Source organism: Polyergus mexicanus, unplaced genomic scaffold, assembly GCF_030449975.1.
Source record: "Polyergus mexicanus isolate NDT 795.1 unplaced genomic scaffold, iyPolMexi1.0 SCAF_4, whole genome shotgun sequence".
Lineage (NCBI taxonomy): Eukaryota > Metazoa > Arthropoda > Insecta > Hymenoptera > Formicidae > Polyergus > Polyergus mexicanus.
This window is the reverse complement of record NW_027223324.1, coordinates 8,120,691-8,133,537: the sequence shown is the minus strand read 5'-3', so window position 1 is coordinate 8,133,537 and position 12,847 is coordinate 8,120,691. Positions and strand designations below refer to the sequence as shown.

The 12,847-nt window shown below is 35.6% G+C and overlaps 1 protein-coding gene across 3 annotated transcripts in view; it reads right to left on the bottom strand.

Moving 5' to 3' along the window:
• Window positions 1–12,847, bottom strand: part of Ldd (lipid droplet defective) — a 35,607-nt gene that overhangs the window by 9,260 nt on the left and 13,500 nt on the right. For 2 of the 3 annotated variants that reach the window (XM_070294666.1, XM_070294667.1), the window contains exons 18-45: window positions 12,350–12,742; window positions 11,515–12,147; window positions 11,246–11,434; window positions 10,965–11,047; window positions 10,712–10,874; window positions 10,439–10,620; window positions 9,729–10,352; window positions 9,414–9,544; window positions 9,015–9,337; window positions 8,744–8,936; window positions 8,494–8,634; window positions 8,076–8,396; window positions 7,488–7,983; window positions 7,224–7,344; window positions 6,955–7,145; window positions 6,707–6,845; window positions 6,306–6,513; window positions 5,330–5,470; window positions 4,096–4,285; window positions 3,792–3,992; window positions 3,072–3,611; window positions 2,520–2,695; window positions 1,821–2,088; window positions 1,486–1,585; window positions 1,244–1,386; window positions 965–1,165; window positions 228–408; window positions 20–132 (exon numbers count right to left, since the gene is read on the bottom strand). In XM_070294666.1, the coding sequence (XP_070150767.1) occupies window positions 20–132; window positions 228–408; window positions 965–1,165; window positions 1,244–1,386; window positions 1,486–1,585; window positions 1,821–2,088; window positions 2,520–2,695; window positions 3,072–3,611; window positions 3,792–3,992; window positions 4,096–4,285; window positions 5,330–5,470; window positions 6,306–6,513; window positions 6,707–6,845; window positions 6,955–7,145; window positions 7,224–7,344; window positions 7,488–7,983; window positions 8,076–8,396; window positions 8,494–8,634; window positions 8,744–8,936; window positions 9,015–9,337; window positions 9,414–9,544; window positions 9,729–10,352; window positions 10,439–10,620; window positions 10,712–10,874; window positions 10,965–11,047; window positions 11,246–11,434; window positions 11,515–12,147; window positions 12,350–12,742 (6,785 nt within the window). The remainder of the gene's footprint in view (window positions 1–19; window positions 133–227; window positions 409–964; window positions 1,166–1,243; window positions 1,387–1,485; window positions 1,586–1,820; window positions 2,089–2,519; window positions 2,696–3,071; window positions 3,612–3,791; window positions 3,993–4,095; window positions 4,286–5,329; window positions 5,471–6,305; window positions 6,514–6,706; window positions 6,846–6,954; window positions 7,146–7,223; window positions 7,345–7,487; window positions 7,984–8,075; window positions 8,397–8,493; window positions 8,635–8,743; window positions 8,937–9,014; window positions 9,338–9,413; window positions 9,545–9,728; window positions 10,353–10,438; window positions 10,621–10,711; window positions 10,875–10,964; window positions 11,048–11,245; window positions 11,435–11,514; window positions 12,148–12,349; window positions 12,743–12,847) is intronic. The other variant, XM_070294668.1, reaches the window with a different exon arrangement.

Below are 12,847 nucleotides of genomic sequence, written 5' to 3'. Positions count from 1 at the left end.
ATCATATATAAATACTTACGCGAATAAAAATAATAAAAGGCAGACACCGGGAAGATTATCTTTTGCAACGTAGGCCGATAAACCGAAAATTTCGAAAACGACTACCGCCAAGCAAATAGCACAGCCAAATACCTAAGAAAATGTTATTAAAAAACCATTTGAGAGACCGTATTACGTATCGGGATATTGAAAAGATTTTTTTTAGCGAATTTTGTTTAATAACTTACTATGAAATCCCAAATTAAAACTGTCGTCCAATATGTAATAGGATGAACTCCAGCTAAATAGAGTATTCTCTTCTCCTCGGATAATCGTTCTCTCACTAACTCCTTCGCACCTTGAGCTCCAACTAAACTGAACGCTATCAAAAGTACTAGCGCCACACCGACATCCGCCACATGTTGCAACCTAACATAGAAATAAAATATTATAACGTAAAATTTTTGATGTTTCTGAAAAGACTTTTAATTCGATTATTATAAAAATTTGAAAGAGAGAAAATATAATTGTATATCTAGATATCTTTTTTATATATAAGATACTGATTATTGTTTATGTGTTATACTCTTAATTAAGAAGGACAAACGAAAGTAATATTATTAATGATATAAAAATACAAGCAAGATTCTAGCGACTGAAGCTGCAATGAAACGTTGAGACCGACCTTCTGTCGACGTGAATACTAAATGACGCTGTACGTTAATTAAAAGTAAACGAAACATCTATGCTGATACGAGCTGACTCGCTCGCAGACTCTTTCAGTTCAAAAGCTTTACGCAAATATCGTCGCTTATCCGTTTGAACGAATCTGCCTGTATCTCTCTTTCCCGCTATTTATGTAAAATTCTATAATTGATTAATTCCCACACACGTATGTAACAATTGCGATGAGAAAGTGGCACCATAAATAATATTTTTGTTAGAGAAATTACAGATTTATCGCGGCATTAAAGTTAGCGCTCACAAAGTAGTTCGATTCAGCTGATCGCTCGATAGCTTCAAGGGATGATTGAGTGTAATTAAGTGTCCTTGCACTCCGGATGCTCGCAGGATTGCCTCATTGAGGGCGTTCAGGTACGACGGCAACGAGTGGTGGCCCTTGTTATTGTACCAAACGACAAAAAGAGGATCTTCTTTGTCGTGTGACAGAGACCAACCGCCGTATCTGCAAGTAAGTTATTTCTTCAGGAAATTTCAACGAAATTTTGTAATTTATCTAATTCCTTCATCGCAAAAAATCTACCGTTTTTCTATATATTCTTGATGCGTCGAAACTATCCAGTCCAAAGTAGGTCTACCAGGTAAGGTCTGAAGAAGACCTTCGACGGCTTTAGAAACACCCCGACAAGATTGTTGACCATCCAAACATTCGCAGGTTCCGGTATCCTGCAAATAATCCGAAAAATAAAAACGTACAAAAAAATTGCTTGATTTTAATTAAAACTAAAATTTCTTTAAATTTCCCAAGAAAATATTTATTCGTACGTTGGGTAAAGTTTGCCACGCGCCCGCGTAGTCATCGCCGAAGCGATCGTGCAGCTGCATTGATACATGTTGTAGGAACGGATCGTTACTGTCATCAATGCTATAATAGAAAATGTCAAAGAATAATAAAAAATATTAGGGAAAATGAATATTTACTTCAATAATTTATAAACAGATTTAAAATTCTATTTTATATAGATATAAAAGCCAGCTGATATAATTTTTATATATAACTTTTAAATTAATTAGAGAGATGACATTAATCAGAAAGAGCTTCATTATATTCAGTCTTTATCCTTCATTTTTTTTTTGTTAAAATGTTGATTCTCGCTTACCTGTAAAAGTAAGTCGGATGAGCGTCATAAAGTTTGGGAGTCAGAACCAGAGCTGGTTCGTTCTCAGATGGTGGCCGTATTAGAGAAAATCCCATAGCGACTGCGACGAACATAGTCGGTAAAATGAGCGCTGCCAACGGTGCTCTCCAGTCTCTCGCGAAATGCCATAGTCTCTTCTTTATCATGGCCTTCATTTGTCGAATCGGCGAGGGCTTCATTATTATCTCCGTAGAACTTAAATCGATTTCATCATTCGATATGGGAATTTCTGTGCACAAAACATAAACCTCTATTCTTTCTATAAATTTACACATCGAGCGAAAGCTGATTAAACTAAATGTATGTGATTACAACACGGTAAATTTGTTTGTTGTAATTTTGATCCGCTTAATCAAATATCAGACATAGTAATTAATAATTTTATTATCATGTCATTTACTTTTTTATATGTATCTCCTCGTGTTCGTTAACTGTTGCAACTTTGAAATTACAATAAGAATCCGTTTTTAAATTTTTGCGTTTTCACGCAAGAGAGTAGATATTTATTATTTATTTTATTTTTTACCTTTATTTCTAATTATTCTATATAAATTCTCAAAAAATAATCTCGACGATAAAGAATCAATTTTTATTTTATTTTTTCTAATAATTCGAAAATAATTAATCTGGCGTGCAAATACTGTATGGAAGGTTTCTCACCAATGTGTTCTATTACGGTGACGTTATCTTCATTTGCTTTGATAATGCTCGATTTGTTGTCTGCATGCGCGCAAAGATCCAAGAAGACTCTTTCCAAAGTGTCGCACTCCAATGAGAAGTGCGAGAATCCCAAGAGCTTACGATTGTCTTCCAGCAATTTCGCCGCTTGCGCGATGCTGAAACACCGGCAGGTTTTGCTCAAACGCAAACGCAGATGTTTAACCGATTTCGTTTCGAGCGACTATGATTATAATAATTCTCCCAAGGTAAATCATGAAACTTGAAACGTCAAATATTTGTAAAGTCGGAATGAAGTACAAGCAGCCCGTAGCGTTACCATAAATCACTGTAAAATGAGTAGATTTTATCTAGGACTTTCTTCTCATTCCTTTAATGTACAATATTATACGCGAATTCGTAGAATACGCGAATATCATATATAAAAGCGAATTAAAAAACAACAAAATATAATTCAAGATTTGACTCTAAGATTGATTAATTTTTAGACGATATTTATATATTAATATCAATTAAAATACTACAGATATTTACTCATTATTTACGCCATTCATTCCCTGAAAAGGTAACGTAACGATGACCTCCGACTCGGAGATTTCATTTATTGTGGCGTTTGATATAACTTCCTCGATGATTGCGCGAAGAGCCTTCAAATTCTTTTTGTCGATCGTCTCTTCTATCCCGCCTATTCCCGTTTCTCCGTTGGCGTAATGATCGGTGGGAAAGGATACGTTTAATCTGTATCCTCTGCCGTACGTCATTTTCAAGGACAGTGGCGAACCGGTGCATAAAATCTTCCCTTTGTGCATCACTACGACAGTGTCGCTCAGCATGTCGGCCTCGTCCAGATGATGTGTCGAGAGGAGCACGGTTCTACCGATCCTGTGTTGGTCGATCAATCGCCAGATCCGTCGTCTAGCCGCGGGATCCACACCGGCGCCAGGCTCGTCCAGAATCACTAATCGTGGCGAACCAAGGAAGGCCAGAGCTACGCAGAGCCGGCGTCGTGTGCCACCTGATAAACGTGACACGGGCTCGTGTTCTTGACGCCCGAGCTCCAACGAAGCTAACATTCTGTAATATATAAAACGAAAGAACTTGTATTTCGACTTTTTCCCTTTGGAAAAAAATTGTAAAATCGTTGCTTTCCAGGAATTAAAAAAAAAAAGAAAAGACAAAATTAATGAATATTTCTTTCTAAATGATGCAGAAAAAAATGGGAAATGTTTATAATTATATTGTTTAGTATCTTACTCGTTAACGTTTTTCTCCATTTCGATGTTATTACTGCCAGATTTTTTAAGTTTCCAGTAAAAAATCATATGCTCTCTCGGCGTCAGAGTTCCAATGAGTACATTATCTTGAGGACACATTCCTATATCAGGCTTGCAATCTTCCTCGCCATTCAGACGAATTTCGCCATTGGTCGGAGGCACCATACCTGTTAGCATTTTGCTGTAAATGAAAGAAAGTAATTGGCGGAAAATGTCTTGCTGTAATATTGAATTGTCCATTTAGCCGGAAAATTAACGCGCAGCTTAAGAAATAGTTAACGTACATAATAGTCGTCTTTCCTGCGCCATTTCTGCCAAGTAGACTTGTCACTTCACCCTCGCAAAGATTTAAAGTAAAGTCCTCCACGGCCACAACATTGCCTTGCTCGGTGTGATAAACTTTCCTGACATTCTCGAATTTTACGCCGATTTGTTTCTCTGAGACGGTCAAGCTGCTGATATCGCTCTCGTCATCTACATTCGGCAACAAGCGATAATACGTTTTTACATCGAATTTTACGATAATAATGCTTGCACCATTGAAAGCAATCTCTTACCAATTTCACTATATTTTCAGAAAAGCAAATTTTTAAAAATATTTCTATAAAAAAGCAAACTGTATACAACCAACAAGTATAAATTAATATCTTTTTGTATTGTATTTGCCAGTTTCTCCACTTAGAGATCTCTCTCTCTCTCTCTCTCTCTCTCTCTCTCTCTCTCTCTCTCTCTCTCTCTCTCTCTCTCTGGCATTAAACATAATTCCGATACCTTGAATCGCATCAGTCTCGGAGAACAAACATGATGTTTCATATAACTTGAACTATTTTCCATGCGATGTGTACACGCGACATGCATTGTAGGTATTGTGTAAACTTACAAGTTCAATAGATATAATTAGAATGAAATGTATGAACGCTCACCTGACTCTAAAATACTCTTGTCAATTGTGAAAGTAAATATAATTGAAGAGAAGATCAGAAAATATATGCAGCATTTACATAACAAAGCTCATTCACATAACAAAGCTCATTATTCTAAAATGCAACAAAATACGAAAAAGCACGATGTCAAAATGTTTGTGGCAATAATAAAGAGGGCAAAACGATTGCATTTACTACACAAAAAATTAATTCTGTAAATATTACAAGACAGTATTGCCGATCAAATTATATTTTTTGGGGATAAGTCTTCTTCGCGGCGATAGATAATCAAATAACGGCGGGTCTTCAAGAATACGAAAGAGAATAAAATTTTCATAAGATCGTCAAAGTTTTAAATGTAATACACACCCCGTTCCATCCCCGTAACCATGAAAATTTTTCAACGATAATTTCCCACGCGAATGTGCTCCATGGGAACAAAGTTTAACCCAGTTTACGTCGCGTCTATCATAAGCGTCTCTTTTTACCCTCGTACCAGCCGATATGCGAGCTCGTCAGCGACATGCGAACGCGAAAAGCAAAACGAAAACAAACTTTCATGACATGCATGTGCGCGCGTAGGAGAGTGCGATACCTTGGTAAGCGGCTGAAGGATGGAGAGCGTCGTTAGTGAAATAGAGGTTGTTGACGAAGGAGAGGTAGCTCGGCCTGCCATAAAGAGACCGTGTGCCGGACCACCATAAGCTACGGCACCTCAAACCGTGAAAGCCTTTGCCTGGAAAATTATCGGTAATGCTCGTCTCCATTTCGCAAATAACTTACCAAATATCTTCATCGACTTCTCTTAAACGATGCATCTCGTATTTTTACAGGGACATGAGAAGTTTACATGTGCAAAGTTTATGAGAATGTGATAATATTGCATACGAGGATGATACACATTGTATCATTATTTGTTTGTGCGGCAGCCATGCGGAGAAAATTATACTTAGGATGGATTAAAATTAAATATTTTTTATCCATAATACTATTAAATTTTATTTTAAATAAAAAATAACTGTATTACTTATATCTGTTATAAATGTTTTTTCTCTGAATAAATATAAATTAATTATAAATTAATACATTAGAATATAAAATAATTTATAATCAGTATATAAAATAATTTTTATAATTTTTTATTATAAATAAAAAGCTGCTAAATAATTATTTGCGTAATTTTAAAAGTAAACGGTTTTAATTATTCAACAAAACACACATGTCACTGCAATTTATTTGAAAAAAATCTCGCCGCATGGCTCTGATAATTTTAGTAATTGTTATTAACGATAAATATTTGTGATAAAAATGGGACATTAAGACAGGAAACTATTTGTACCACCTACACCGATAAGATTAAAAATCCAACAAAAAATTTTTTTGTTAAAGTCAATTTTATCTTAAAGGATGATATTCACGAGTATCAATCACACTCCGTCTTATACGAAAATATTTAAGAAAGAAAATGTCAGTATTAGCCAATATCTACTAGTCACGCTCTCTTTACACCTTCACCAAAAATGTCAAAAGTTTATGTCCCAAAGTGTATACGAACTGCTTCGGATATATACCTGAATTATTATATCTAGCGATAAGATAGCCAATCATGGCGTATAGACAACCATCAAACGCGATCATTAGCAACACCAATCCCAGGGACATGGGATCACCAGGACTCGATTCCTCCCACATGTGTGCCCAGGTAAGACCGACGCCTTGAACTTCCTTTCGTACAGCGTACAAACATCCGTAGCAGAAACTGGTGGACATGCTCAAACACTAAAAAAATAGATCGTTTCGTAACATTCAGCAATAGAATAAATTATTTATTAAGAGTGTATAACTTTATATCAGCGCGCATCGCTGTTTTAATTAAAATATATTTTTCTTTTCTAAAATATATTTTTACATTTACGTCTGTTTATTTTTACTCTATGAAACTGAATAAGCTATCTAACTACGAATTACTCACGATTAAAAGTTTATATCCAAGTCCAAATACAGCTTCCATGGCGATAACGATGACATATGGCATATAAGTTAATAGGAACATGACAACCGTGGTAACTGCGGCAAGACTAGCAGAACTGAATATTGTCGAGATCATATAGCTAAAATGCATTTAAAACGTGTAATGAAGTAGGAAACGTAATTGCATATACAATACAAATACATGCAATTATTTTACAACAGAAAGAAAAATTTAAAGTAGATATTTACCAAAAGGTAACAATTGAAAAGATGTAATCAAAAAATAAAATAAGTATTAAGAAAGGATCCGATCGTGGAAGGATTTTTCCAGCGAGTAAAATTAGAGCAATGGAGATCATTACGATCGACAGCTCTACGAAAGACGTTATGAACCAAGCCAGGGTATTTCGCCACGGCTTCAATCCCATTACGCTCATTACCTGAAATATTAATCACGACAGATAATCATAGAGTTTTCTGATGAAAAATTAAGCGTTACGTATATTACGTAATCGTACCATGGAATTTTGCGATTCCCTTTCCCAAACAATATATCTGACGGCCGATCCGACACACATCATTAACGCGAAGAAAAAGCATACCTGCATACCTTGAGACTCATAAAGCGTTGTTTGAAATCTGTAAAAGAAATTTTTCTCGAGAGCTAATATAGATAATTTAAAAAATTATTAATTAAGATCGTGGAATTTTAATTTTTTGAAAATTTATTTGCTTGACATTTATTTCTTATCACAAGTTATGGAATTATGTCGATTACTCACGGTACGTATTTCCAACACGGATATGGCATTTGTTGCGTGAGTGTCTTCCAGTTGAGATCCCTTTGAGCTTTCACCTTCACGATCGCACGATCGATGGAGTCCTGGAGTTGAATAAAACCACGAAGATACCTGAGATGCTCGAGAAAGCTGCTCTCAGGTCCAGGAATCCAAAATTGATTCTTTAATCGTTTAGTAGATGGCACGTAATCTACATCCATGCGAATCTTATAAGTGATATTGTCCGGTAATTCGTAATTTAGAGATTTCTTTGCACGATGCGAGGTAGTTTCCAGAAAGATCACTCCGGCGAGAAACTCGTTTGTGTCGGTCAAGCGACTGGCTGCTGCTTCCAATTCCTCTTCCGAAGAAAATCCTATCGTTCTGTTTACCAGCACGCACCCCATCATATCATTCAACGTGCCAATCATCGAAATTAATTTTCTTGATTTTTTCAACCGCCACGCAATCTCGCTGAGATCGAGCTTAGAAAAATCACCTAAGATAAGATAAAGGAAGCATAGGCCTCTTTTAACTTAATTTTTAAAATAAAGCGAAAATAAAGTTTTAAATTTGAAATATAAACAATACCTTCAAAATTACCACCACCCATCGATTTGACAGCAACTTTCATGACATCAGAGGACATTATACTCTGTAAGTCTTTCAAAGTATCGCCCATCTCTGAGAGACTAGCCAGAGACTTGAGAGTCTTCTCTAAACTATTCATCAGTACGCTAAAGTGTCCCATCTGCACGAAAGTTTCGTTCGCCAACGTCATAACTTCGGAAATCGCGATAGTATCGGGGGCATAAAGAATCTGGCCGCGTAACAGGGGCTTAACGTATGACCAGACAATCTTTCCGCCAGGCATACCGAGCACGGTTTTATATGTCTCTCTGCAGAAATCATCTACACACGATTAAAAGAATTATTTATTTAAATAGTGATTTTTATTTTTATTTAATCTGTTGTTCAAATTTTTTTTTACTTTACTTTTTTTACTTACTTGGCAAAGAATCGAGTTCCTTTTTATCGTATGCCTTATTGGTGTCTTCTAAATTAGAGATAATTTTATAAATCTGTCTGTTGTCTTGAATCATTATTTTGCCACAGAGCATTTCGCTAGCATCCTTCAGGAATTGCGAATCTGAAAAATATACAGGTATAAAACTTAATCAAAGAAATGGAAAATCAGTTCACGAAGTTTATTCGATTTAAATATTACGATGCTTAAATATGCTACGTTATTGACATACTAGATAACGTTTCTTCCATCTCTTCCGTATTACTTTCCTCTGTATCATTTCCGAAGGAAAAACTTGCCGATAACTTGTCTTTGAAAAATGGAAATAGTTCCGCAGCAACGCCGAGATTATCCAGTATAACTTTCCCTTCGGTTTCGGTTAAATTAGCATTAGCCAATATATTTTTTACATTAGCGCTCATTAACTAAAATGAAGAAGAATATTTTTTTTTTTTATATTTTTGTAATATTTAAGATTATTTAAAACGATAGACAATAATTACATTTTTGAAAATATAATCGAAATTTAAATTCTTCATCAACGTGATAGCAATATTTTGCGTTTGCGAGTCCTCCAATTGGCAAAGCGCGGAGCTAACTTCGTCGGCAGTTACGAGATTATTATTGAAGTGCAACATATCGCCAAGTTTCTCGGGTGAACAAACGGTATCTTTTAGACTAATGACGCCGCGTTCTTTCACGAAGACCGAGATCATGTCTATCTTGGCCTGACTTAAGGTGAGTGCTATTTCGTTAGTTATGCCGATTCTATTGATCAAAAATGTTCTTACAACGTCCCAATTGTCGAACATTTCTTTGACGATATCTGTAAAATGTAAATTACTAGAAATAAAAAAATTATAACATAATCTAACACGCGAAATTTGAACGTGATTTATTACATTTCATATCGAGCAGTCCTAAATTTTTAAAAATTTCCATTGACTCCAATGCCGTGATCATGCTATGTAGATCGTCGGTTATTTCCTGATCGTTTATAAATGGCGTTACGTCCTCAAGGAGTTCTTTCATTCTAAAAAAGAATATACACATATTAACGATAAATTATTAAGATGTATCGCAGTAATATGGATCTGAATTTTGTAGAAATATTAATCCGTTAATCATTGAAGAATATAACTTTATTATCGATTTATATATTTTATTCTCTATTATCATATATAAGATGGTATAATCGAAATATATACTGTATATACCCATCAAACAGCTTGTCGACCGTTTTATCGTTCAATATATTAACTATGCCATCGGCGAGATCGGGGATCCCGAGTACGTTGGAGACGTCCTCGAAATCTATTTTACTAGCAATGTCCAGCAAATTCCCGCTTTCTCCGAGAATCGAGGACAGATGACCCAAGATCTCTTTGAGCCAGATGAGATCCCAGGCGGCCTGGGAGCGCCAGAAGGCCTGCTGCCGATTTATGAAGTCTACGTCCAGACTGCGAGCCAACTGATTTGAAATATCGGATATCGACGGATAGTTGGACGCCCTCGGATCGTATCGGAAAACCTTGCCAGCTCTTTTTGAACTCAGAAAATTGTATAGAATCGTTGAGTTCTGGCAGTCGAGTTTTGTTCGGCACAAGCTCGTGTTCAGATCGCTCAGCATCGCGTTCACATTAATAGTAGCGTTCGGTAACGCAGCGTCGATATCAGCGAGATCAGACTTCTTCACGACATCGCGTAACGGTTGCCAGATTGGTACGTATTTCTCGGCCAGTCTGGTCAAATGATTGATATTCTCATGGATGGTCGCCGAGTCCAAAATGTAAACGTTCTTTTGCAACATATCCAGTATGCTCAAAAGAAGCGAGATGTATCTTGAATGCAATGACGAATTATTTTATCATCGATCAAATTTATCTATTTTTTGCATAATGCGTAGCGAGAAATAAAAGATACTTACAATCCTGGTCGAGAATACGTAGGGCCGCCGACGAATTTGTAAAAGCATTCGGTTATCCTATCGTGGTATGTCTCATTTTGGAATTCGATTATGATATCGGCGACGTAATGTAAAGTAGTTTCAAACGTAGTTAAAAACTCGTTTAGTGTCTTCTTCTTATTCAAAAATTTGTAATTCTTGATCTAATAATTTTTTTTAAATATTAATGCTTTTATAATTAATAATAGTATACCAATGCTCTCTTTTGTACAACTTGCAGTTATTATTTCTTACCATGTTACCCGTTTTATTCCAGTTGAAATCATTGATTAAAATGTTGTGAACCTCCGATATATTTAATCGATTCATTTGACAGAATAGTTTTGAATAGAAAGCGTGATGCGCCAACTGAGAATTTAAAATCTCTATTGGAAGCGTGAAACACCACGTACAATTTCTAAAAAATCAATAAAATTATCATATAGATTACTTTTGTTTTATTATTAATAGATTGATCTTGATATTTCTTAACGACGTGTTTGCTTACTTAGCATCAATTTGAGTTTCTAGAAAATTATTCAATATCTTTATTGACTTTTTTACCAGCGAATCTGCGAGGACCCTCGTATCCTAATGACAATTTTAATTATATTAATTAATTAAAACGCATATCTTTTTTAAAAAATATTTATAAATCTATATTTAATAGATTATTTAATTAATCTGTATAGAAAATATTTAATAAATAAATAAATGTATATATATATATATATATATATATATATATATATATATATATTATTGACATAATGATATATATATGTATACCTTTTTCTTATATTCCGCGTTAAAATCTTTTAAAGTGCCCAGTTCGAACGAAGTCCACCAAATAGGAATTTTTAGTTGCTCAAAGCCCTCTGATAAAACGCGAATTAAAGTGGTTTGAAACCCCTGCACACTTTGCAATAACCGCATTTCGTTTGCCGTTTCAGACACATCGGACGTGACGTAGCTATCCTGTAAATTAATTTAAGAGAACTTAAAATTTGTGACTCAAAACTTATTGCTATTATTAATGAATGGCGATCGGACATTACACTGTATTTTCCCTCAAAAGGCAATTGATCTTTCCATGTCAAATGCTTATCGTTCATAACGATCTTCTGACAGAAATTCGCAATGCTCGAGAGTAAACCCTTCTTCCTTATATAGCTAGGCGGAATCAAGTATCGATCAACGTCGCAGGGATGCACTTGGCCGAGGAAGAGCTTGTGCATGAAATCGTCCAGCCTTTCGGACGAGACGAAGGTGTCGACGGCAGTGATTAAGAGATTAGGCATGTCCTCCACGAGAGTTAACAGAGGCTTGAGCTTCGATGTCTCGTGTATAACGCCAAGTTTCTGCCAGATATCACCGCCTGACGCGAGATCGATCACGGATTCCAGTAATTGAAGCAGTCCGCTGGAATCGACAAGATAGCTCGACGTCACATTGAATCTGTACCACGAAGAATTTTGGTTGTTGTGGATCCAGGACTTCTCGGATTCGATTATTAAGGTCCAAGTTTCGTTGGACAAATTCTGCCACGTCGTCACATTGAAGATGTTTGATTTGAGACTCACTCCTGGCAGCGCGGCGGTGAAATTCGAAACATCGTCCAACAATTTGATTAATGACATGGTCAATGACGTTGATCTCGTAAAGGTAGTTGTCCGACCAGTAACAATATCCTACGGAAAAGACACGCAATTATATAAAAAGATACTTGCAGCAGAAATTGAATATTTCTTCCTTTTAGATGTTTAATTAATGAAAGTAAAACTTTTTTTATAATTGAGATTATTAAAATATTTTATAAGCCCGATTTATATTTACGACTTCTAATCGCGTCGAAAAGATTATTTCAATTATATATTTTTCTTGCGTACGTACATGATATTCGTCACTCGTGGTGGTCTTCAATAGCTGATAAGGATCGAACGAACACACTTTCTGTAGAAAACGCGTTCTGTTCCGCGTGAACCAGTAATTAGAATTAAAATGGTGAGTACACATAATCCTTCTAATATCTTTGAAGGGCATAAATTGACCGGTCGTATAATTGAGCGTGCTAAGACTAGCTATTAGGGCGATAGTCTCTTCAGGATAATCCTCCAGAATCTTTAACATTTGACGCGTATCACCATTTTCCACCAGTTTCCAAATTTCTAAATTGTAATTATGTATCTCGGCTTTTTTTAAAGCGTTACCAATGTGTATCAAAACCTCCGATAGTCCCTCTATCAGTAATCTATAATTCGACCATCCTTCATCTAGATTTAATTGCTGAAAAAGATGGTCATTTGTTGCTTGTATCAGGAGTATTTGATTAAAATTAAAATTTCCATTTTCATAAAATATAATTTTAAGTGTAACAATTTTTAATTAGCC